Below are 26,476 nucleotides of genomic sequence, written 5' to 3'. Positions count from 1 at the left end.
AGGCACAGGCAGGCTTGAAATTGGCGTGTTGGTGGCGCGCCCAATACGCTTGTCCACTCTGGCATCTGATTTTTATGCCTTCACCCCTGCACACCACTAGCCAGCTAACCCGGCACAGAACGCTCTGAACCAGAAGGGGCTAAAATATGACGTTCCTCTGTGCAATCAGCATACAGCCGCGATGGACCGAGGAAGAGCAATCAGGTAACAAAGGCAAGTGTGGTGAATTCAGTGCTTCACAGTCAGAGGGGAGAACAGTATTAAAATCATGAACAGAACAATATAAAATTTAGAGTAGCAGAGGGAGCAGCCTACTGTAAAACTAACCACTGCGCGTCCCTCCTGGCATCGGGATTTTATGCCTTCACCCCCGCGCACCACTAGCCAGTTAACCCAGCAGTGAGCGCTCTGAGCCGAAGTGAGTGGGTAAAAGATGACTTCCCTCCGTGCAATCGGCATACAGCTGCGTCAGACCGGGGAAGAGCAATCAGGTAACAAAGACAAGTGAGGTATATTCAATGCCTCACAGTTAGAAGGGAGAACAGTATTAAAATCATGCACAGAACAATTGAAAACTAGCCACTGAGGGTCCTATTTTTGTACCTAGTGCCTTCTTTGAAGTTCGTAGAGGTTTCTCTTTGAAGTGCTTGAAATTTCCTGACTCCTCTGCCCTCGTTCCAAGCTGGCTGCAAAGAGTATGAGGAGGTGACAAGCTCTATATGTGAAAGCCGAGCACGGCCTATTGAGCTCCACCTCATCCTGCCAGCGGATGGCCCATTCACCTAATCCCTCTATTGTGTGACTGGGAGGAATTCACAATGTGGAACTTCCAACTACCCTTATTCATGCGACCCAGGGGAGGGTGCAGGCATTTTCAACATTGTAATTTAAAATCCGACTTTAACTCTAAAGAGGTATTTTAATTACAATTTTGTTGATACCCAGCATGAAACGCTTATCTATTCCCAATCAAAAGTTATCACTTATTAAGTGTAATAAGGCAACCCAATTTTATGATAGGCCTCACAGTAAATAAAAAAAAAGTAAGTAGTAAAAACAAAAGTAAGTATTTTTCACAACTTGGACATGTACAATTTAAAAGTACATGTCCAACCTTTTAAGTACAACGCCTTAGGGGTGACATATATATACATGGAATGTTTCAGGCCTGGCAAGTGGGTTATATTGCCTAGTCAAATTGGCAGCTTAAAACTTAAAACTGTATTCAGGCTGCAATGGCAGACTATGTTTTAAGGGGCTTCCTAAGTGGGTGATACAAAATATGCTGCACGCACATTAGTAGTATTTAATTTACAGGTCCTTTGATTATGGTATACTACTCTGCCAGAGACTTAAATGAAAGTAAATATGTAAATTAGGAGTAAACCAATTTAACAATGTTTTGGGAGTGAGCACAAGCACTTTAGCACTTGTTAGCAATGGTAAGGTGCACAGATACCTACGGGCAACAAGAATATCAGAAAAGACAAACTCTTAAGCACAACAAGTGTTGTTCCATGAATTTAAATAAAACAATACATTTTGAGTTGTAAAAGTACCTACTAACCATATTAAGGGGGAAGTTGATTAGCCTCCTATGTGAACATTACATGTTTTGGGCCTGAGGCTGAACATAATGGCTGGTTCAGGGTCACCTTATACAGTCAGCAACTAAAATGTTTTTACTCCTTATTTACACAAGTTGGTGTCCTGTTCACTTCAGATGTTGAATCAGTTGCTTTTGATGGATGTACTATTGACTTCAATGCATATTTCTCTTCCCCAGCGGAATTCAAAGTTAGATCAGTTACCATAGAAATATACCTAGCCTTCAAAGTTGTATATGAACTAGGCTTAAGAGACCAGAGACCTCTGGAAAATCCTATGGAATCTCAAAGCTGCAGACCCGGTATTAGACATTATGGAACAAGATTGCAGTTCCACAATTATAAATTAATTTCCAAAAACATCCAGTGGAGGTGTGGGTGAGTTGAGATATTCACGAATATGATCAAAATTAAGCAAGGCTCTTTTCCTCTAAAACTTAAGAGAAATCCCACAGTGCAAAATGAACGACCCAAAAAAAAAATCTATTTCAAGAACTGTTGTTCAGAGAAAGTATTGAAGAGGGTGAATCTCCTGAACGGGTTTCAACCATATTCCTCACATAGAAAATCAATAGGAGTCTTTGTGTGTGGATCTCAGAGCATTACATTACAACATTATTATTGACTGGCAGCCCTTTCCAAAAGAGAGCATGCTCATTTCACTTCTCGATGGAGCAACAGCGTTTTGGACACTCGATGCATCAAGAAAATAACCAGTTGGTTTTAACTGAAGCCTGTAAACCTACAACAGCCTTCATAACAACTTATGGGAAATTTTCACCATAGACGGAGGCCACTTCACCTTTGATTCAGTGGTGCCTGTTTTTCAGCATGCAATATACCGTTTGTTAGATATGGAGGATAACATTAAATGTCTCCTAGATAACATCTTAGTGTTTATCTAAACAACTGTGGACCACTATGGATTACTGAGTGCTGTGTGTTATAGATTTGAAAGCAATTGTCTAGTGCTAATGCCTGATAAGTGCAATTTATTCAAGGATCAAGCGGAATGCCTTGGCCACAAAATGTGTGAAATGGAAGAATCACAATGATGTCAAATGCTGGAGTGTTAGAAGAATTGCCACATGTGTGGCTAAGAATGCTCAGACTATGTGTGTGTGTGACATGTTTGAGTATGTGGGTGATGACAAGATGGAATAACCTCCGTCTTACAATGCACCGGTATGGTAGGGTCAACCTTATAATGAATTCCAGTGCAGAATTGTTTCCAACAAGACCTGACCCAAATTAAGAAACTATGACTGATCTGGACAAATCATTCTCTAGGAGAAGGACACCTTCATGCAGGAATTTTCAATACTGTAATATTATCCAGCCTTCTTGAAAGGGGCAGGATGTGTTGTATATCTTATTGTTTGTTCCTCTTTCGTACACCACTTCTTTCACCTCCTCCTTCCTTCCTTGTCCACTTGGTATGACTCATAGAATGTTGAGGCAGTAGAGGGTGGTGCTGTGACAGTCTATTGTTTACTGTGAAAACTGTCAATGTCCTCTCTTGTGTCATGTGAAAATTAAATCTGTTAAGCCTTTTACCTGTATCAGTGTTGCAGCCCATCACTCTTTGGCCTTCCTTTGTCCCAAGGGTTGGAGGGCCCTGGGACACTTTGACTTGTATCAGGCATTGAAGAATGAGTCCCCGGGGCTAAAAGTTGTCTTCAGGTTTGGCCCCAGGCAAGCTCCTTTCCCATACAGTTTGACGTTAAGTGGTGTGCCAACACCTGCTGACTTGGCACTCCACTGAGGAAAATCTCTCAAGGATGCAAACCACCATGAACTTTATCCTTTGCTTGGTTCCCCAGTAGGGCTGGGTTGTATATGGGGCACCTTTCGTTTTTTTCGATAATGTAGGCACTGTTTAACTCCTGGTGGAAAGCTGTAGCCACTAGGATCATCCTCTGCAGGTCTTGTGACCTCTAAAGATGTCATTATTGTAGGAGATGGATTTCCTGGCTCCCTGCAGGAGACTTGTCCACTGCCGGTTTCCTGGAATTCTTCTCCTGCTGGTGTGGGCATCCTATACAGCCCTTCTTCATCTAACCACATAAATACCCCCCTGCTGCACTCCCCCCTCCGAGAGGCTACTGGCTACTTGAAGAAAAGTGGTTGAGCGAAATCCACGACCACTCTTCGCAGAATTCCTAGGGAACCCATCCAAGGTCCCCCTGCAGGTACCTCCACCAACTGTAACTCAGGTGGCATTAGAAGGCCAGCACCACTGGCACTGGAGACAACTGGAGATCAGCTGGGGTTAAAGTTGCAAAGCCCATCCCTGCAGGGCATCAGGTGGTTTTTCCTTCCAGTTGGGTAGTCTTTGGCTGTCTGTGGTCCCAGGTCCTGGGCCTTCGCATCTTGCTCTTCCCTGGAAAGGGCTCTTAAGTGGGGGTGGAAAGTTCTAGAAGTGAGGCACCAGTGGCCAATTCAGGGATTCCCGTAATTCCTACACCCCTTTCCCATCCCTTCCTCACATGATTCTGGGACAATCACATATGTGACCATTTCCAGTTGTGTGTGTTAAGAGCTCCCCTGAGAGCCCAAACTCTGCCCTATGATGACAATCCTTCCCCTCAAAGAATTCAAAGATGAGCCCCTCTTGTGTTGGCTCCAGAGATCTGGCCCTCTTCCTTTGTTCAAATGGGCCCCAGATGTCCCATTCCAGGTGCACTGCGACAAGCAAATTATAACAGGTAAAGTTTTCAAAAGTTTCCAAACTTCCTTCAGCTGCCCAAAACAAACACAGGAGTACACTTCTAAGGCAAAGGGAGGCACTTAGAGACTCTCGAGGTACCATGCAGAGGCCAACATCTGGGTCCAGTCCAGGTCCAGAAGCTACTGGTCAGCTGGTATTTCATGAAAAGCCCCCATATAGCTTTTTATGTCCCTGTAACCAGATAAGTGATCAGTGGTCTGCCCCTTGAAGTCCACGTTGTTATCCTGGTTACAAGTTGGAGATGATCCACCTCTTCAGGTCCTCACAAGTCACAAACAGCAGGTGCAGTCTTTCTTCTGTATTCTGCAGGTCAAGACAGTGTTCTAGGGAAGATGCCTTGGGGTGCCACATTTATACCTGGTGCTATCTACTGAGGGAGCTGACTCATGGCTCTTCCCTAACCAAAGAACTAAAAACTCCCTACCCACTTTTGTAGCAGTTACTGTTTGCCCAACTACAAGCAATTCCACAATGTCCCTTATTCTCAAAATCCAATTTGGGAAAATCCTTCTTCCCATGTGCAGAGCCTGTATTCCCAGACAAATATGCAGCCAGGGTGGGGAGTAGTTTAACTGTAGTCACTCAATACTGGTTCTGTTGGTAGCTTTCCTGCCACTGCATATGGTGCCAACCTGACAATGGCGAGAAAGCTGCACCTTTCCAGGTGTTACCTGACATTTAGTTGCAAGTAGACATGCCCCATTAAAGTTAGTTAGGTCACTAGGACTACCCCAACTGGTCCCCCTGCTATGAGTGGAAAATGCATGACGTCTCCCAGGCCATTTTCCCTGATCTAGAAGCAGTGTTCACACCTTCTTAAAGTGAACCACTTAATTGACAGCTGCTGAGAAAGTAATATAAATGAGCCTCCAGGAGCTTCAGGCAAGGAAAAATTAATTCTAAATATTATGCTTACTATATGTTTATTTAACATTCAACTCAACCGCTAAATTTAACTTTTAATAAGTATTAAAGAGGTTGGTTGAAATATTTGATTAGCTGGTCCCAACTTTGGTTACAGAATTCATGTTTGAATCTGTACTAGCTTTCTCTATAGGGCAGCCAGGCCTACCACAATGAAAATAGCTTTTGTGCTTCCTCGCTGTGGCAACATGGTGGCATTAATTTTCTATATGCCCCACTTTTAAGTAGCATGCACCCTACCTTGTGCACCATAAGGCATAGCTATCTGTGAATATTAATATTTAAAAGGGAGGTCCTTTCCTGTGAAAAGGGGTTATTTTCATAAGTCACACTGCAGGACTTACACCACAACCATTAGGCTACAATGGTATGCCTAAAGCTATGTTGTGTAGGTCCACTCTGTGAATGACACGATAGGTGCTGCAGTCTACAAGTGGCATTTAACTTCCAGGGTGCATTGTACACGCCATATAATTGGGACGTATAGGCAAGCTAAATGCATCAATTACGAATAAGCCAACTTAATCGAGCTTAAAGGCAGAGCACAGGCACTATACTCCTTCTTAGCAGGGGTAAAATTTACCTGGTTCACAATCCAGTAAAAAGAGGGTCCAGAACAAAAGATAAAATCTAAGGTGACTTTGTACAAAATGTGGATTTCCTACAATAATGGTATTATTATTATGTAAAACAATGAATGGTATGTTAACATTTTATTAAGTTGAAGTGCTTCACTGATTCATGTCATCTGTTGTTGTCTACCAGGCGGATTCCAGGTTTTTCTCCAACCACTGATTCTACAACATCTGTTGGCTGGTCGTGTACACCTTCATCCATTGCTGTTTTCATGGACTTTTATATCAACAAGCACTAACTTGTGTTCTAGATCGTGCTACTTCCAAGAATTCTTTTCACATTTGGCAGAGACTTCACTTTTAACTCCTTCTCTGAAACTCCAATGCCTCATGCAATAACTAAGTGAATGGACATCAAATAATGAGAGAGTTCAATGACTTTTACAATGTTCATCAATTGGTCACTATCGAACTCCTAACATGCAGGATCAGCAAAGCATGTTAAAACAATTTCTTCCTGACTGCAACCTCTTTTCATGCAGGCAGTGTCTTTAAGAATAAATACTGTTTCAATAGAAATCAACTTCAGTGGGTGGGGCTTTAATGGCAGATGGGAAACAAGCAATACTTAAGACGTCACAGATTTTCCAGACAATTGTTGTCATGTAATGGCAGTCCGGAGCGGCCCGTGCTGGTAAGAGCGGTGGGGCGATGGGCTGCGGTGGATGTAACTTAACATACAATGACAAGGGAAAATGTATTATTTACAACATTTTCCCTCGTCTTTATCTATCGAGTACCCCCCACCCCGCCTCACCACTCTTACCAGCAGGGGCCGCTACTGCTGGCAGTGTTGCTCTAACCTGTGGACCTCTTGTGAAACATGGGCATACAACAGTTAATAGCAACAATGATTAAGTGAGGTATCTTTTTGTGTTACAAAAACCAATTGTAATAATTCATGTTTATCACATTTAAGAAGCCATATCAAATGTTAAAGGCTAATATTAATTGCAACAATTAAGCCATGTTATAAAGTAATAATAGGGCGTCGATGCTTACTTGAATAGTTCGTTCCGTGATATTGCTCTATTTGTTTGAGGGTCGACTGCATAGACCATGAGATCACTTTGAGTATAATCCTCTTCAGAATACCCATCTCCAAATCGCCGGGCACCTATGGACTCCACAACAATTGCCGCCCCTGGAATCTGATCTTTGACATAACCTTCCAAAATTCTGAAAATTAAGAAGGAAAAGACAGCTTTTCACCCGAGACAAAATTATCAACTTTTCTCTGTTGTTTACATTTTAATTAAGTTCTAGAATCAGACCACTGGCGGCTGGTGACAATTAAAAATGGTGCGATGTAAATGTTGGGCATGACTTAAGTAGGGAGCGAAGCGAGCAAGTTTAATCGGCAAAGATTGGCAAATGATGCTAATCTTTGACCATTTCTTGTGGTATACTGACATTGTTTATCAAATTTTGTCTTTGCCAGTGATATGATGGCATTACAGATTGAGTAAGGAAATTGAACATGGCTGAATTGGCTATTCCTGGCATATCAAGTAGAAAATGAATATGTGATACTGAACCTAGGATCAGATGTTGCACTTCTGCATGTGACAATGATTCTGGTTATTTAAAGTATTTCCTGGTCTAAGTTTGTGGTAAATGGGCATATGAGCCTGTGGAGAGTAACTTGATGCAATAGCCAACCAATTGTGGCACAAGTAAATGAGGGTCCTTGATGAAATTGACAAAAGTTAATTTGCTAAAACTGAAAAGCTGCGCTATGAGGAAAAAGGAGTGTATTTTTAATTTTAAAAACTTTCTATAAAACCTAGGATGCTTAAGCCAATTCCTTTGGTAGACTGTACTGTAAAATAGACAATGTGGCCCCATTTGATCAAAATTTCTTGGAGGGAGACACCCTTCTCTGGATCTCTTTCAGTGAAGGATGGGCTGAGTTTCGGGTATCTTGCTCTGCTGGTGCATTCAATCTGCCATATATTTATACCCCAGCTAATTCAAATTTCATGACGGTCAAGGCTCTCAAATTAGCTTTTTCTAAACTGTGTTTCGAATGCATGTGTGGAGAACATCCGTAGTGTGAGCCAGAACTCTGCTTCTAAGGAGCTTTCAGCAACTCGCCTCCGCCCCCATCCCCAACAGTCTCTGGGAGCTCGAGTATGATTTACAGATCCCAGTGAGTCTAGACTGGCTAGTAATCTGTGAATTAATGCTCATTCGCCCAGCTGTGTTAAAGTCTGTCATGCCGGTCCCCTGCTGCTTTATGGCTGCTTCACTGCATTTGATCACATTCCTCCGTATTCCCATCATCAAAGATAAAGGTGCTTCTTAAGCTGTGTTGTGCTCCTATTGTGCTGCAGCTCCACCCTTCCTGTTATCCACACCCATGCACATTGATCACTCTCAGGCCCTTCTAACCAGCTAATATTCTGCTGACCACAGGTAAGCACTCCTGCACCGCTCTTATTCATCCATGTGCATTAATGATGACCACACACACCTGCACAGCTGATATTCCTCCATGTACATGAAGGTTGATCACACATGTGCACGTCTGCACAGCTCACATTTATCCATGTGCCTGAATGCTGAACACACACAGGCACTTCTGCACAGCTGATATTCCTCCATGTACGTGAATGTTGATCACACATGTGCACGTCTGCACAGCTCATATTCACAGTGTGCAGCAGCATGCCTCTGCCTGCCCTTGGAACCTTTTGGTATCCCACCCCTACAACCAGTGTACCGCCTGTGCAGTTCGTATTTCTGATTCTTGTTTACTCTGTGCTACTCGTCAGAAATTAGCATCTAAGATCAGATAAGTTTTGAAGATTTAGATCTCCACCCTTCCATTCAACAACATTTTCAAATGCATTATTAAAGATTTCAGGTTTCAGACCTTGGTAGCAGGCTGTACATAAAAATGAATGAGAGCCTTTTATCAAAATTCGTCTGAAAAAACTCTACGTTTTCGGGATTCAAAAGTAATGTACCTGGCCTTTCTCTTGCTTTTTTTCCTACCCACCCATTGCCCCAACAACAGTTTTGACAACTTTTCTATAAATATATAGTTCACGATTCTGATTGTTTTGTTAAATAGGTTATAGTATCACTCATAAAAGTGAAGAATGTCAGAGCACTTTACATTGCACACACATTACAGCAGAGACAATCAATCATATATGTGTAAATCAATGTATAGGAAACATTACATAGGACAGAGGACTACACGGGGTAGCATTTGTGTGTCATCCATACTGGTACGATTCATAAAGGGGGTGGTGATGGACAGAGTATCTGAATTAAGCAGAGCACTCCTACCCAGTCAAAAGATCAGGGCTTGATCCATCACCGTTTTTTAGCTCACTGCACCATCCCAGTTCAGAACCTGGCTACATGCAAATTAGTCTGACCCTGGCCCAATGCATCATGGGAACAGGGCAGACCAAACTACCAAGCCAATTCTTTACTGGAAAGGAAACAAGCTTCCGGGGACCGGTTTCTGGCATTACAGCCGTCTTCGGCCCGGCTTGCTTGAATCCTGATGGTGCAGTGAGCAAGGGACTCATATCTGAGCATACCCTTCCACACTTGTGGTGGCCAAAACGATTCATAAAGGGGGTGGTGATGGACAGAGTATCTGAATTAAGCAGAACACTCCTACCCAGTCAAAAGATCAGGGCTTGATCCATCACCGTTTTTTAGCTCACTGCACCATCCCAGTTCAGAACCTGGCTACATGCAAATTAGTCTGACCCTGGCCCAGTGCATCATGGGAACAGGGCAGACCAAACTACCAAGCCAATTCTTTACTGGAAAGGAAACAAGCTTCCGGGGACCGGTTTCTGGCATTACAGCCGTCTTCGGCCCGGCTTGCTTGAATCCTGATGGTGCAGTGAGCAAGGGACTCACATCTGAGCATACCCTTCCACACTTGTGGTGGCCAAAACGATTCATAAAGGGGTTGGTGATGGACAGAGTATCTGAATTAAGCAGAACACTCCTACCCAGTCAAAAGATCAGGGCTTGATCCATCACCGTTTTTTAGCTCACTGCACCATCCCAGTTCAGAACCTGGCTTCATGCAAATTAGTCTGACCCTGGCCCAGTGCATTATGGGAACAGGGCAGACCAAACTACCAAGCCAATTCTTTACTGGAAAGGAAACAAGCTTCCGGGGACTGGTTTCTGGCATTACAGCCGTCTTCAGCCCGGCTTGCTTGAATCCTGATGGTGCAGTGGGGGATGGGGCAGTGAGCTAAATAACGGTGATGAATCAAGCCCTGATCTTTGGACAGGGTAAGAGTGGTCTGCTTAATTCAGACACTCTGTTCATCACCACCCCCTTTTCTGAATCGTTTTTGGCCACTATAGGTGTGGCAGGGTATACTCAGACATGAGTCCCTTGCTCACTGCTCCATCAGGATTCAAGCAAGCCGGGCCGACGAGGCTGAAATGCCAGAAACCGGTCCCCGGTAGCTTGTCTCCTTTCTGGTGAAGAATTGGCTTGGTAGTTTGGTCTGCCCTGTTCCCATGATGCACTGGGCCAGGGACAGACTAATTTGCATATAGCCAGGTTCTGAGCTGGGATGGGGCAGTGAGCTAAATAACGGTGATGGATCAAGCCCTGATCTTTGGACTGGGTAAGAGTGGTCTGCTTAATTCAGACACTCTGTTCATCACCACCCCCTTTTCTGAATCCTTTTTGGCCACTATAGGTGTGGCAGGGTATACTCAGACATGAGTCCCTTGCTCACTGCTCCATCAGGATTCAAGCAAGCCGGGCCGACGAGGCTGAAATGCCAGAAACCGGTCCCCGGTAGCTTGTCTCCTTTCTGGTGAAGAATTGGCTTGGTAGTTTGGTCTGCCCTGTTCCCATGATGCACTGGGCCAGGGACAGACTAATTTGCATATAGCCAGGTTCTGAGCTGGGATGGGGCAGTGAGCTAAATAACGGTGATGGATCAAGCCCTGATCTTTGGACTGGGTAAGAGTGGTCTGCTTAATTCAGACACTCTGTTCATCACCACCCCCTTTTCTGAATCGTTTTTGGCCACTATAGGTGTGGCAGGGTATACTCAGACATGAGTCCCTTGCTCACTGCTCCATCAGGATTCAAGCAAGCCGGGCCGACGAGGCTGAAATGCCAGAAACCGGTCCCCGGTACCTTGTCTCCTTTCTGGTGAAGAATTGGCTTGGTAGTTTGGTCTGCCCTGTTCCCATGATGCACTGGGCCAGGGACAGACTAATTTGCATATAGCCAGGTTCTGAGCTGGGATGGGGCAGTGAGCTAAATAACGGTGATAGATCAAGCCCTGATCTTTGGACTGGGTAAGAGTGGTCTGCTTAATTCAGACACTCTGTTCATCACCACCCCCTTTTCTGAATCGTTTTTGGCCACTATAGGTGTGGCAGGGTATACTCAGACATGAGTCCCTTGCTCACTGCTCCATCAGGATTCAAGCAAGCCGGGCCGACGAGGCTGAAATGCCAGAAACCGGTCCCCGGTAGCTTGTCTCCTTTCTGGTGAAGAATTGGCTTGGTAGTTTGGTCTGCTCTGTTCCCATGATGCACTGGGCCAGGGACAGACTAATTTGCATATAGCCAGGTTCTGAGCTGGGATGGGGCAGTGAGCTAAATAACGGTGATGGATCAAGCCCTGATCTTTGGACTGGGTAAGAGTGGTCTGCTTAATTCAGACACTCTGTTCATCACCACCCCCTTTTCTGAATCGTTTTTGGCCACTATAGGTGTGGCAGGGTATACTCAGACATGAGTCCCTTGCTCACTGATCCATCAGGATTCAAGCAAGCCGGGCCGACGAGGCTGAAATGCCAGAAACCGGTCCCCGGTAGCTTGTCTCCTTTCTGGTGAAGAATTGGCTTGGTAATTTGGGCTGCCCTGTTCCCATGATGCACTGGGCCAGGGACAGACTAATTTGCATATAGCCAGGTTCTGAGCTGGGATGGGGCAGTGAGCTAAATAACAGTGATGGATCAAGCCCTGATCTTTGGACTGGGTAAGAGTGGTCTGCTTAATTCAGACACTCTGTTCATCACCACCCCCTTTTCTGGATCCATACTGGTAGGCAGTATCGTTTAGGGGGGCTTGGTTTGGAGAAGCACAAACTCAGAATTTGAAACGTAACACCATGGTTGGGTGTTCTCTTTAATAATCAGAAATGATTTCTACCCAAATGAACCCTTTATGAAACAAAAATCCATACCTCTAATCTATACTTGAAGTCTGCATTTCAGTACTTTGATGACAGTTAATAGCTCACAGTTTTACAATAAAAGTTTAACTTGTAAACGGCAAGTAACAAAAGGAAGTCTTTGACGAAAGCAGTAACCCATTGACCTATTTCTTTGTGATTTGCATGGTACACATTCTTTGCAGCAGGCATATTAACCCTCTGCACTACCTTATGAGGAATCAAAACTTACACCAGTCAAAACTTCCACTAGACAAAACTACGGTTTCTCTCCAGGAAGAAAGTTAATCACGGGAGTTGCAGTGACATTTTTATTACTAGATGAAAAATACTGGAGGCCAGGAATGCATCTGCGGGAGCTTTAAAATACAATATAAACTAGCAAACAGGCACCCCCACGCGAAGTCTGCACCCTATGCGGCGGCACCGGTCGCACTGCCCTAGAGCCGGACCTGCGCACCATACACTGAAGTATGCCGTGGTAATGTGGACATAACAAGAAGCCAATGTGTCTGACCTCTGAGTTAACTGCTATTTTTGTGATGTTCTGGAGGGGCATCTACTTCCATGTGATGCGCTTCCCTGTTTAGCCCCCTGCAAAGCGATGTCTGACAAACACAATGCCTCAACCCACTTTTGAGTGCTGTGGAATTAGGTTGTGCCTTACTTCATGTGGCCACAGAACACTCCAGTGCACCTTGTGATGTCGAAGAAGTGTGGAGTTTTTGTCGTATAATAAAATGCCTTGCCCTACAATGTGAGGTGCCAGGATAATTTCTAATGCAGTGTGATCTTTGAACATATGATTATCATTACGGGGAAGTGCGGGGGAGAAAAACAAGCATTTGCAATGCAATAGGTCTCGCATTTGCAAGAGTTTGAGCTGTTGGCATTTTAAATGGTAATGCCTTTTATTTACGTGATGGTTTTTAAAACATAAATAAAAGGCATTGACATTTACAATGCCAATAGCTTAAACTCTTGCAAATGAGAAACCTATTGCATTGCAAATGCTTGTTCTAACTCTTGCAGATTCATGCTTTCTCCTGTTGTAACGGTTTTGCTGTCTTTTCCTTCCTCCATATTACCGATCTGGGTGTTTTTCCACTCTCTTGCATTGTGCAATTATCTGGTGTGGATCCCCCAAATAGAAGTGCCAGTGGCCCCCACTGGCTCAAATTAAGCACTGACAACATTGCTTAATTCATACAGGTTGTTGCAGGTGGTGGGAAGAGACACTCATCTTTGGAGACTGGGCCTTATCAGTCATCATTAGCCTTTGACCTAGGGCAACAGAGAGAAATTAGAAAAAAGGAAGAAAGAAGGAAGGAAGTGGAGAAAGACAGCAAAACAGTGAGACAGAGAGAAAACATGCAGGAAGAACAACCTACAAGAGTGAAGAGACGGACGCATAGGGTAATGGAAGAAAACGGCATAAAGTGAAATCAAGGCAGCCTTGGGATTCAGTCTCTGGCATTTCTCTGTATGTATTTATTTTACAAATTAGTCTCCGCAAGCAGAGGGTAAGCAAACAGCGAAAAACAGCAGGAGATGTATTTACCTACTGAATTTATCAAGTTTCACTGCTTGCCCTGGACTGCAGCACAAACGTTTCAAATCACAAGCGGATACAGGTCTTTAAATACTTTTGAAGAGTCTACCAATTTTTTCCTATAGGTTTGTTGTTATCGAACCACATTCCAGTCACAAATACCTTTCCCTCTATGATGTTTAAACCCGGCTTGTATCCATGGTAATGTCTAAAACAGCTGTCAGGCGATTCTGCCTCTGGCTCGAAGAACATAAAGGCGCCTGAACAAAAGTGTAAACTAGACACAATCTCTAACCTTCATAAAGTACAATAATACACCACATTTATCATAATCTATTCATTGTAGCTGTAGGTGCAAATAATGCGAGTAATAAACAAAAAACAGATTTCACAGCGTCTTACTCTCTTCCCAGGCTCAGGTTTGGTACAATCCTGGGCATTTAAAACAAGCTGGCTCCAAGGAGCCGACGGGGGAAGGGAAACTCAAAGCGCACGATGTGCGCGCTGCCAACCTCCGGGAACAGGAGATGTGCATGCATACAGAGTGCAAATCTCCTGTCCGCGCATGCCACCTCCTGTCTCCCTTCGGGACAGAAAGCAGCAAAAATAGAGGCTCGCAAGGCGAAGCAGCGCATGCGCTGCATTCGCTAGCAAGAGCTAAAAAAGGAAGATTACCTACATGCTGCCAGGAGCCACCGACGTGCTCTTTTCCTTTCCTTTTTCTGACTTCTGGCAGTTAATGGGTGCACTGAACAGGCTCTCAGACTCTCCTAGGCCAATCCAGATGCTCCTCTCATGTAGGTAATAGTATTACGAGCATGAGAGAAACAGTGGGATTGGTGTGAGTGGGCTAGTTTTCCAATCACACAGGGACTAAAAGCTGACGTATGCTCTCCACCCAGCTGTGCAACATAGCTCAGGCTGGAGGCTACCAAGTGAGCATGTTGGTTTGGCCGGCCTAAGACAGCCGGCCAAACTGACATGCACACTTAGCAGTGCCCACCACTTCTCCCTGCTGTAGCTCCTGGTGTTATCAGAATGGATGCCCCACCCCCGTCACTCAGCCCGGCTCGTAGCCTGCAAGGAAAATAAAATGATAAAAATAGCATTTTTATTTTTCATGCTTCAATTTGCAGGCTCTCAGTCAGTGGGGCAACACTCCTCTACCCTAACAGGGGAGGTGCTGCTGTCAAACTCATCAAACTTTAGTCATTTGCAGAACAACCACAAAAGCATTCAGGGAATACATAAAATACATAAAAATACATGCAAAACTAGTTTGCCAGAACAACATTCAAAAAGGTGCATTAAATATATTAAAATACATTAAAAAATGGGTTGCCAGACAAATAATTCTTCCAGATTTCGTAAAGTAGCATCACACGAAGACAGTCATTTTCTATTTGTGGAACCTTTAAAAGGATGTTCGTTAAAAAATTTGGCAAAATCTGGTTTCAAAAGGGCATTGAACCCTGTGACTGCACAGCTGCACGGAGAAATGAGCTTACACAAATTTGCATCCCCTTGCCTGATATCTGTTGGAAATAATGGTAAGCTGGGGTACACCGGCAAAGTTTTTTGATTCTCATGAAGGGAACTACAAAATCTTAGTACACATTTTATAAAAATCGCAGAAAAAACAAAATGTAACACTGACTGATTAGAGACATCATTGCATGGGCATACTCTGGACTCAAGTTTGTGCTGATACCCAAGAAGTAATCAGAGTAAGTATTTAATTGTGTCCGCTCTGAAGCGGACTAACACTTAGTGCTCTCAATAGACTCTATTCAGATAGCTAGTTGGTGAGACCTCTGGGCTAAGGCACAGGAACTTGCAACAGTGGGCTTTGAGGACTCAGCCCATAGCCTGTCTGCTTGCAACAGGGCTGAAAATAGTGGTAGCACATGCTGTTTGCCGAAAGCAGCATTGAAGGCTGTATCAGAGAAGGCATGGGCTAGACCAATCCCTGGAAATTAGTTTTTAACATATGGCAACCACTGGATTGATACACCCTTGTCGCAGGCCAGGCAGTCAGTAATGATATCCCTCGCCAGTGATGCCTCCTCCATGTGCCAAATGGATAACAACAATAGAGGGGATCTAGTGCAGATATAATCACTCAGGTAGGTTAACCCGGCTTCTTTTGGCAGATAAAGTGGGACGTAGGTGAAGGGGCAGCCACAAAAATGATTTCCTACCCTCTGTAGGGCCGCGCAGTTGGATACACCCCAGATTCCCGCCCTGTAGGAAGCTATCCGAACACACTGGGCGGCCTATATCTGCAACATAGGGGCCAATGCGCTTCCACCCAAGGGGCGTGGGAGGCATAAAATTGATCCAATCGCGCTAGATAGCTTTGCCCTGCAGTGTGATATGTGAGGTGCCCATGAACCTGATAAGCAAAAGGTAACACCCAGGTAAGAGAAAACGCTTACGCCTGATAAGGAATTCAGGCCAACTTTGATACTTGTGTGTATTTGTATACACTTTGTCAATCCAGTAATACTGTTTTCTAAGCTGTCTTTGACTCCCTGAGTAGGCATTGTGGACCCACTGGGTCCCCAGACCAAAGGTTAAGTACTACTGGTTTAGACAAAATATCAGAGAAAAAATATTTTGTGGACCAAATATCGAGTCAAAAATATCGAAGACAAAAATATTGTGAAGGTAAGGTACTATATGTAAGTAAAGTTTTACTATATATAACTTTGTGTATATGTACCTGGACGACATATATATCTTCAAGGTACATAGATGTGGAGTTAAGAATTGGAAATCTATACTTACCTATTGGCATTTACCTTTTCAATATGTTGGTCCTCAATAATTTTTACACGATTTTCTGTCCACACAATACCTTCATTTCCAGTGTTTTGTCAGTGATCTTTGCCTTTGATTGGGCTAATACACATAGGCAAAGATACATTTCTCCTGTGCGTTAGGATCCCTGTATGCCAATGCGGTACTGTTCTTTTGTCTATTTATTTGCCACTGCAAAAGCAAGCCTGCATTCAGCACTGAATGCCCTTGGCAGGCAAACAAAACATATTTATTAGCCATTTATTAGAATATGTGTTGTATTTTAACGAAACTATAATAATGACTTTCTATGAACCAAGTTATATTAAATGGTTAGATTAGCAGAAGGTAGCTAGGAACTATGTTTATTCATAAGTGTTCCAATTTTCGGCACGCAAAGTATTATCTATTGATAATCCATAGAATATTAAGTAGCATATTGTGATATTGGCATATAGAAATGTAGAAAGCAAAGACAACGTCTTGTTGGCATAAACCCTGATCCAGACAAACAGTTATGTGTCCTTTCTACTACTGATTACAGAAATGTAGTGATGTCTATCAAGCCTGGCAGTACAATCATATACATGGAAAATAAATACGCTTGTGCTCATTTACAAGCCCCTTCTGCCGCCAATGTATCATGGGTATTGATGTGGGTGCTTCCACGCAACACCCATGGCTTCTGCCTCATTTCCAGATTCATGAGAAATCGTAAACCTGGAAATGCTTCAGAATACTATGCCTCCCAGGGGAGGCGTAGGAAGGCGCAACGAGGATTTTTTTTTCATTTCTCCTCGTTATTTCTGCTTTCTATGCATGCTTTATTCTGCAAGATGCATAAAAAGAGGAAATCACCTCTTATGGTTCTTTTTGTGCAGCAAGATGTCCCTTCCTGCACAAAAACAACCTCCCCACAATGCAGGCACCCTTGCTCCATGGAGCTAGGGTGCCTGCCATGGTGCATGGCAGTCAGTTGTGCGCCAGTGCAGGGGGAGCACAGGGATCCGTCATATCGTTGTAGATATGACGCATCCCCATGCTTTGTAAGCGACTCAGTGAGGTGCAGCAAAATGGATTGCGATACCGAGCTGAGTCACCTTGTTGTAATTAAGGATCTCTGTTGTGTTTGAGCAGTCGAGCGCTGGTATGAGCGCAATACTCACGTACTACATAACATCTGGGTTCAAGAGAGGTTCATGTTTTAGGTAGTGGCGCAGGCAAATACATTCAGATAAATACAGGCAGAGTGAGTTGGATAGACAGTGATTTTGTCTGGAAGAATTATGCGAAACTTAAGGTCTTATTCAGAGCACCATGATAAAGGGACATCTTTAAAAGAATGCTTATTTCCCATCTGCCCTCTGTTTTCCACCTGATGTAGAGTTCATTTGAATTCAAAGTTGCTGATGGGGTCTTTGCCACCATCGCTACAACTGAAAATAACCTATTGGCTGAGCTAACTCAGTGATATTGACATAAGTGGACCCTGCTGATTTGTGACAGTTCCACCCAAATCTATATCCTCAATGTATGTTTTGACACTGGACCAACATTAAAAAACTGGTGATTTTGGAAAGAAAAACTCCAGAAATATACCATATGCATTGGGAAAACTCTTCCAGTGTATATTTGTGATATTATATATGTTAATCCTGGGGATAGAGAGCCCACCTTAAAGATGAGCAACTGTTATGGACATATGATGCCAAGAAACCTCATCTGTGGCCATATGTTATATCCATTTAATAAAGCACCACAAATCCCACCCAATGGTATATCTCGGTGCTCAACCACCTCATAAGTCCCACATACTCATTAAACAGCCAGGCTTTTTGGAATCTTTTGAATTGGGGAAAGTCAACACAGCAATAAAGGTGGTCTGGAAGATGATTCCATGTCCTAATAGCAGTATAGGAGAAAGCAAAGCCCCCATATCTTGAGGCACGAATACGAGGAATGGACAGATGTGCCTTGTCACTAGATCTCAGAGTGTGAGAAGGATAGTAATAACTTAATATGCCCTTGAGAGAGCACAATTTAAGAAAAAATGTAGAAGTGCACCATATTTACAAGCACGTTGCATCAGCCTAGTAGAAATTATATAAGAGTGTGAAATATATAGAGTGGCAATATATATGAGTGTTTAATTAGAATAATAATACATATACCAGTGTGAAAAGCTAATATAGAATTGTGTAGTGATGTTAAAATGATGTTGAAATCCCATGTTATGTGGTTGTTGTAAGGGAAAATGTAATTCTGCTAAACGTAGAAATGTGTAGGCCACATGGCAGTTCACAGAGAATACAAGAAGCTGATGCATTTCCACACAATATGGATCTTAATGTTGTTGTAATGCAAAGTATTATTGATCATAGAACTGAAATATATGTTTTATAGAAGTGTTTCATTTAATCAATGTGTTATAGTTAGAATACTGTTTAAACTAAAGAAATTGAAATGTTTGCAGAGTGCAGAGGCCTGTTTAATGTAATTCTAGTAGGCCTGAATAGATAAAGTCATTTCGTTTGATCTGCATGGGTTCGTTAGAGAGAGGTCAAGCAAAGCACAAGACACAGAGCCTGTTACATGGTTTACGACTTAGGAGATATGGTGGAGGCCGGAATTTGGGGCCCACAGAGAAAGTGTCTGTTTGCAGGTGCGAGGGGGTTTAATCAGGAAAGTGATGAATGGGCTTTGTTCAGAGAAGCCTGGCACAGACCTGTAGGAGGCTTCAGGAATTTCCTGGGGGGTACCGTCCAGCAGGAGAAGAGCCTGGGAAGCAAGGTCAACGCTAACGATGGACCCAGAGGAGTACCAGCATGGAAATTGCCGCCAGAACCAACACCACGTGAGGGGCGTCTCTAAGGGCGTTTCTATTGGAAATGTGATTTTGTATTAGGGACAGCACCCCTGGGTGGAGTTAGAGCAGATGGTCTGAGAAGCCTAAGAGAGCGGATGGGTAGGCAGATAGGTTAACTGCAAGAGATCGATTTGCAACAAAGACTAAGAGAAGTGTGTGATCTTCTTTGGAAATCACCACGGCTGACACCTTTTTAGGTAAAGATCTTGTTAAGTAGGGATGTCACTTAGTCTAGTGTAGGGACAGTCTAACCTGAACTTTTCCTTTCTGTAAATGACGCATAAGCTACAGCTTGTGTCTATGTTGGCAACTTTAATGCTTTTTGAATTTGTTTTAGTGATATCATTCTGCCGACTAAGAGCATTTAGAGAATTCTTGTTTGTATTGATTCCCGTATATCTTTTGAATCTTATTCTGAGATGTTTGTATCTCCAGATAACTTTGGCTTTATAATAAACTTTTAAAACTTATCTGTAGTAAGTGATTATTTAGAGTGGAGTAAGTTCTTTATTAATTAACCTAGTAGTGGATTGCCTTTTACTCAATGACAGGTACCAACGATTTAGTTGACCTGAATTGGGATCTGGAATATTAACTATAGACCAGAAATCCCGCGTTAACAGTTGGTGGCAGAGTGAGGATGGTTATCTTCTTGAGGAAGGTGATCTAGACTAGGTTAGATTATCCCAAGGCCCCTAGAGATCGAGAGATGAGCAGCGGAAGAATCGCGTGCCGAAGAAGGTGCTGACGGTGCGAGAGAAGCAGCAGTGTCGGAAGAGAGTGAGTATAACAAGGGTCATGCGTGGACAGATTGCGGTGTTTTGTGTTGTACCTGTATTGTAATGTCATGCGGAGTTGAATGCCTGTAGTGTGAATGAGAGAAGGTTGTGAGCGCGCGCAACCTGGTAAACTGGTAACCTGGTAAACGGGTGAACTGGTGAAAATCTTAAGTTCGAGGTAGAGCTTAAGTGGTTCGGGTGTATCGAACATCCAGAGTAGTTGTCGACCAGAGTAAGGAGGTCATGAGGTACCATTGACCGCCGCAGGACCGAGATAGGGGGAATGCAAGAGTGAATGTGTGGGTAACGGACGCAGGTCGAAAGTTACCGTGTGCAAGTAACCTATCAGAGAAGGCGATTGTCTGGACGTACACGGAAAGACATTTCGTCGGTTAAGGTGACAATTACAGCTAGACTGTGGACGTACAGTCAAGGAAAGTGATCGCTTGGACGGAAGTAATCATTTTTCGGAGTATGAATGGGACGCATGCATGACCGCGGAGACGAGCTGAGAAAGGAGAGGAACTGCTGCGAAAGGGGGAGAGTGACGTCAGCTAGAGCCGCGCTGTGATAGGGCGGTTGGTGAGACGTCAGCTAGAGCCGCGCTGGGATAGAGCGGTAGGTGTGACGTCAGTGAGAAGCCACGCTCTGATAGGCCAGTTAGCGAAAACCGCGCTGAGATTGGTGGATTGTCATCAGGAAGTGAGCGAACGCGGAGAAAATAGAAATATTGTAGTTTTGAAGATGAAGTGTTTCAAATGTTTGAGAGGGATTTTTAAGAGGAGAAGAAGAAATTCTTATTATGGGGAAGAGGCACCGCCAGAGGGTACACCAGCTTACTATATGGCAACGAATGTTGGTTTGCATACTATACTGTGGATTAGTGAATGGAGCAAGATTTCGGAAGGGAATGAGGAACTGACGTTTCCGAAGTATGGAACGTTTAGGTTAGAAGTGTTACATCGGCTGAAAGCAATCATGTCCTCAATGGAACCTTCGCCTAGACCAACACAGTTTGAGGCCCTCAACGCATGGATTAGGGCGGCGCACGACAGGAATCTGAATAGGCACCAAGAAAGGGTGGGGCGATCAGTAAGGGCAGTGCGAGATGCCCAATGGGATGCGGACGCCAAGAGATGGAGGGTACAGGCAATTGAGGTGGATAAGTTGTACACAGTGAGAGAGGTTGCAGGAGAAAAGAGGCTCATGGAAGAGGATGAGGAGAGCGAGTCGGAGGACAATGTAATAAATAGGTTGTTGATGGATAGACCACCCCCGGACAATAGGGAGACGGAAGGCACGGAACTCCCAAGGGAAGACAGAGTTGGCATAGAAGGGTATAGGCCACTCCCTTTAGCGGATTGGGTACCTACCAAAGATGAAGGGTCACCCCAACATAGTACCATACAGAGTGTAGTCGGAAGGGTTGTGGTACAGAAGACGCCAGCAACAGAGAGAGTTCAGTCTTATGAATTGCCAGATGCTCTTCAAGTACCCGTTACCATAGGTCCTATACGGTCGATTTATCACCCAGAGAAGGGGAAAGAGGGAGAACCGGTACATTTAGACAGGGAAAGAGTCGAGATGGAAAGGAGGAATAACACGACAAATGCCTGGAGGCAATTGCCAGGACCGATGACGTGGAGCACCCCATTAGATTCAGCAGTGGGTCCCGTAACAGAGCAGGGGGGTCAGAGAGGACCGATGGACCTGAGGGGACCACGGCCGAAATCCTATAAAGAGTTGAGGGTTGACTTGAGAGAATGGGATGGGTCCACAGAAGCACCGAACAACAGGTCAAGAGAGGAAGCAGAATGGGGAAATCGAGGAAAAGAGACATTGTCTCACTGCTGGGCTAGCGCAAGCAGTCAGGAGTGGGATGGTAAAAGTCAGGAGAGTAGAGGAGTTATACGATACAGTGATGGAGGAAATGGGCAGGAGCGAAGAGAGAGAAGTACAGGATGTGGAGAGATGTCTCGTCTCATGCAAAGTTAGGGAGACCAAAGGACACGAGAGTACAGAGACAGGTTTAGGTGCACTTACCACGCACCTGAGGAAAACGTACAGCACTGGAATCATGGGAACACAGGGAACAGCGAGGGATCTTGCCATGAGTCGAGGGATCAGAGGTCACCGCCAAATTGTGGAGGAATGGGGAATAATGAAGTGTCTTACCATGCACCTAGGGGAACCAGGCAGGATGGACACTCTGGGACTATGGGAAATAGAAAGGTGTTTCACCATACACCCAGAGAGGATGGCACTGCATGGGACCTAGAGAGGTGGGAACAAGGGAGGACTCCCCATAACACACCTGAGCCCAGACGCAGGACTCAGAGCTGTGATGGGAGAGATGTAAATGGACCCTCTAGAGATGGCGTACTGAAAGCTGTGGTGAAAGCTAAAAGACTCGATGTGTCCAGCTTAAGATCTGATCTGGAAGATATAATAGATGGTACGTTGCAAATAGAAAGGATTGAGACGTACGAGCAAGATGAGCTACTGTTTATAGCAAAGGATATCACTCGAAAGGCAAGAGCAGCTCATGAGAAACTGTCTGAACTAGCAGAAAAATATATGGTAGATTTGTCCAGAACAAAGACACTGCAGGGTAACCATAGGTTGCAGTATACAGACCAGGACTTGGATGAGAAGAGAACTACAGGATTAAAAACACACATAAGGGAACTGATCACAGGAATACAAGCATGGAGAGATCTGGACAAATGGGAAGAGAGATGGTCCAGAAAGGGAACTGTTAGACAGAGCGTGAATGCGATGTCTCCAGAGGGAAGGCTAATGAAGATGGAGGCATTCCCTTTGTGAGAAATAGCAAATGGGAATTATGTACATGTGCCCTGGAGTAGAGATGATTTGGCCGCATTTACCAACTCATTTCCAAAGTTAAGGGAGAACCCTGTAGAGTGGTACAAGCAGGTAGAGAGGTTTGTCAAGATTTCAAAGGTATTGTGGATTGATTTGAACACTTTGTTTGACATTGTGGTTCCAGGGGACTTGTGGACAACATGCAAGACCAGTGTCGAATGGCCCACTGTAGAACCAGAGCTGGATGCTATTACTAATGGACCGTCAGAAAGTGTAATGGTAAAATATGAAAGGGTGATGACATGGCTGAAAGAGAAGGTGCCACCACAAGATATAGATTGGGTAAAAATAGACCGAACAAGGCAGGAACCCAAGGAGACAGTTCATGAGTATTATGAGAGATTGCTGAAAGCATTCAAACAATACAGTGGACTAGATGTAATGGATCCCAAGGATATAGGACAGTTTGTATCAAAGTTCGTTATGGGGTTGAGGCCTGATATTTGTTTGATGATTCAGCAACATTTAATTTGTTGGCAAAACAAACCATTGGATGAGATTTTGAGGTACGCAAGGTATTGCAGTGATGAAATAGATTCTAAAGCAAAGAAATTGAAGTAAAAGCTCATGATGGTGCAGATGCAGTCAGCTGGAAAGGGTGGACAGCAGCAGGGAACAGGGACAATGGGACGGAAATTGAATAATCAGAATAAAGACAGCGAGGAAAACTCGAGACCTAGAGTAGACATTGCTACGCTGAAGAAAACGACAAAATGCCACCAGTGTCACCAGGTGGGACATTGGAGACGCGAGTGTCCCTATAACCCTGAAAACGGAGAACTAGAGGTAGAGGAGGAAGTTCAAGAGGTTCCAGTTCAAAGGGTGACAGTGACCAGAAGTAATGTGGCCAAAGGGGGGACTTCGGCTCCACGAGCTCAGTTCCCGCAGCCACCAAAGATTGTGACAGGAGGAAAGGTCTATAGACAAATGCCTCTTTTTATAGATGAAGAAAAATGTTATTACATTGATCCATTGACAGGACAACGTGTAAGCAGAGAAGACGACTGTACCCTCGGGGCAGTTCTAGAGGTGGATCAAAGAGGACCGTTTGTTGAGGCTGAAGTGGCAGGGTGTCCTACAACATTCTTAGTGGATACTGGAGCTACTCGATCAACTCTGAGATCAGCAGTGGTACCAGATCTACCGATGTCGGGGGAAACAATTCAAGTGGTAGGAGTCGCAAACAGGAGAATGACTAGCCCTCTGACGGAACCAGTGTCAGTGAAAATAGGAAACTACACCAATGAACATCAGTTTGTGGTATGTGATTCTAGTCCTGTGTGTCTGTTAGGAAGGGACTTATTGTGCAAACTGAACTGCACGATATACTGCACACCTCAGGGAGTGGAGGTACAGACTACTGACAATGATGCTACCTTTAAAGTTACAAATTCGAGAACATGCTAAGAACTGTATCCTACTCTGACTGTGGAGGACCTTCCTTGGTACTTACGTGATGCAGTATCTTCAGAGGTATGGGATTTTACTGGTGAAGAGATAGGATTGATTAAAGGTGTAGACCCAGTAAAGATCATGGTGAAACCAAATGTCGATTATCCAAGAACGCCTCAATATAAATTGTCCCAGGAGACGATAGCAGGAATAAAACCTGTGATTGACTCTATGATTCAACAGGGAATATTGAAGGAAATCGTGGGTAGTCCATGTAATCCCCGATTATGGGTTTGCAGAAGCCTAGTGGGAAATTTAGAATAGTACAGGATCTTCGAAAAATTAATAACATTGTTGTTTCATGTTGTCCAGTGGTACCGAATCCATCAGTGATATTATTTCAGATACCATTCCATGCTGAGTGGTTCACAGTGATAGATCTTTGTCAGGCTTTCTTTTCAATTCCATTAGATGAAGAGAGCCAGTACCTTTTCGCTTTTAAAATGGAAGATCGCGTTTTAACATGGTGTCGTATTCCACAAGGGTTTACAGATAGCCCATCAATTTTTAATCAGATACTGAAGAAAAATCTTGAAAGTCTAGTACTGCCACAGAACTCGGTTCTGGTCCAGTACATAGACGACCTACTTGTTGCGTCAGGAACAGAAGAAGCTTGTAAGACAGATACCATTGCCTTTCTGAACCATTTAGCTGATAATGGACACAAGGTATCCCCGAACAAATTGCAGTACTGTCTGACCGAAGTACAGTACTTGGGTCATCGGATAGAAAAGGGAAAGCGCAAAGTGTCACCAGACAGGATAGAGGCGATAATGAAAATGAACGCGCCTACAACACAGAGAGAAGTCAGGATGTTCCTAGGAATGGTTGGTTATTGCCGACAGTGGATAGCTAACTTTTCACTGAAAGCAAAACCCTTACAGAAACTGACGCACAAGGAGGTGAGTGATCCGGTACCATGGGACAGAGAGTGTTTGATGTTGTTCCTACAGCTGAGAGAGGACCTGTGTCGTGCTCCAGCCTTGGGGATGCCAGACTATGAGAAACCATTTTCACTCTACTGCTGCGAAAGAGAGGGTTGTGCTTTGTCAGTGTTAGTACAAACTCATGGAAATGCCCGTAGACCAGTTGCATATTTCTCGGCTACTTTAGATCCGGTAGCCGCAGCGTTGCCAGGATGTCTCAAATCCGTTGCTGCAACAGGTGTCAGCATTGAACGTTGTGAGAATATAGTGATGGGACACCAGTTAGTGGTGTATGTACCGCATTCTGTGGAATTGTTAATGACCAGGACCAAGACGCAGCACATGACCAACAGTAGGCTCACGCGTTACGAGCAAGTTATTCTTGCTGCGGAAAACGTGACCCTTAAGAGGTGCTCTGTTTTGAATCCTGCTACACTGATGCCACTTCCTAATGATATAGAAGGCGAAGACTGTGAAGATCACGATTGCCTTGATGTGACTGAACTATGCACGAAGCCCAGACCAGATATTGTGGATGAGCCATTGATTGACCCCGATGAAATTTTCTTTGTTGATGGCTCATGTTTAAGAGACGATACTGGTCGGTTGAGAGCAGCTTATGCTGTTTGCACCATTACTGGAGTTGTGGAGGCTGCTTGCCTGGAAGGAGTACACTCCGCACAGGTAGCAGAAATCATTGCATTGCCCCGTGCCTGCATAGCAGGTAGAAAAATTAGAGTCACCATTTATACCGATAGCCAATATGGTTTCGGTGTAGTTCATGATTTCGGGCAATTGTGGTCTCAGAGGGGTTACATGACCTCCTCTGGTTCGCCCATCAGAAATGGGGAATTTGTGCGACTGCTGTTAGAAGCATTACAAGGTCCGGATGCAATAGCAATAGTTAAATGGATAGCCCACACCAAAAATACAGATTTTGTGTCGCAAGGTAACAGATATGCAGACGAAGTTGCCCGTTACTGCGCGGAGCACGGATATTCTTTCACAGAGGTGGAAGTAGGTGGGATTCAGGAAAAGACAGAATTAAACATGATGTTAGAAACAGTGGATACTTGGGAGGATTTGAAGGTAATGCAAGACAATGCACCTGACTTTGAGAAAA

The 26,476-nt window shown here is 44.1% G+C and overlaps 1 protein-coding gene across 1 annotated transcript in view; it reads right to left on the bottom strand.

The window, feature by feature from the left end:
• PCDH15 (protocadherin related 15) overlaps positions 1–26,476 on the bottom strand; it is a 2,579,312-nt gene that overhangs the window by 220,134 nt on the left and 2,332,702 nt on the right. Inside the window, exon 29 of the mRNA XM_078642873.1 lies at positions 6,900–7,076. Coding sequence (XP_078498999.1) covers positions 6,900–7,076 — 177 coding nt within the window. The remainder of the gene's footprint in view (positions 1–6,899; positions 7,077–26,476) is intronic.

This window comes from Lissotriton helveticus, chromosome 5_1, assembly GCF_964261635.1.
Source record: "Lissotriton helveticus chromosome 5_1, aLisHel1.1, whole genome shotgun sequence".
In the NCBI taxonomy this organism is placed as follows: domain Eukaryota; kingdom Metazoa; phylum Chordata; class Amphibia; order Caudata; family Salamandridae; genus Lissotriton; species Lissotriton helveticus.
This window is presented reverse-complemented; position numbering and strand designations above follow the sequence as displayed.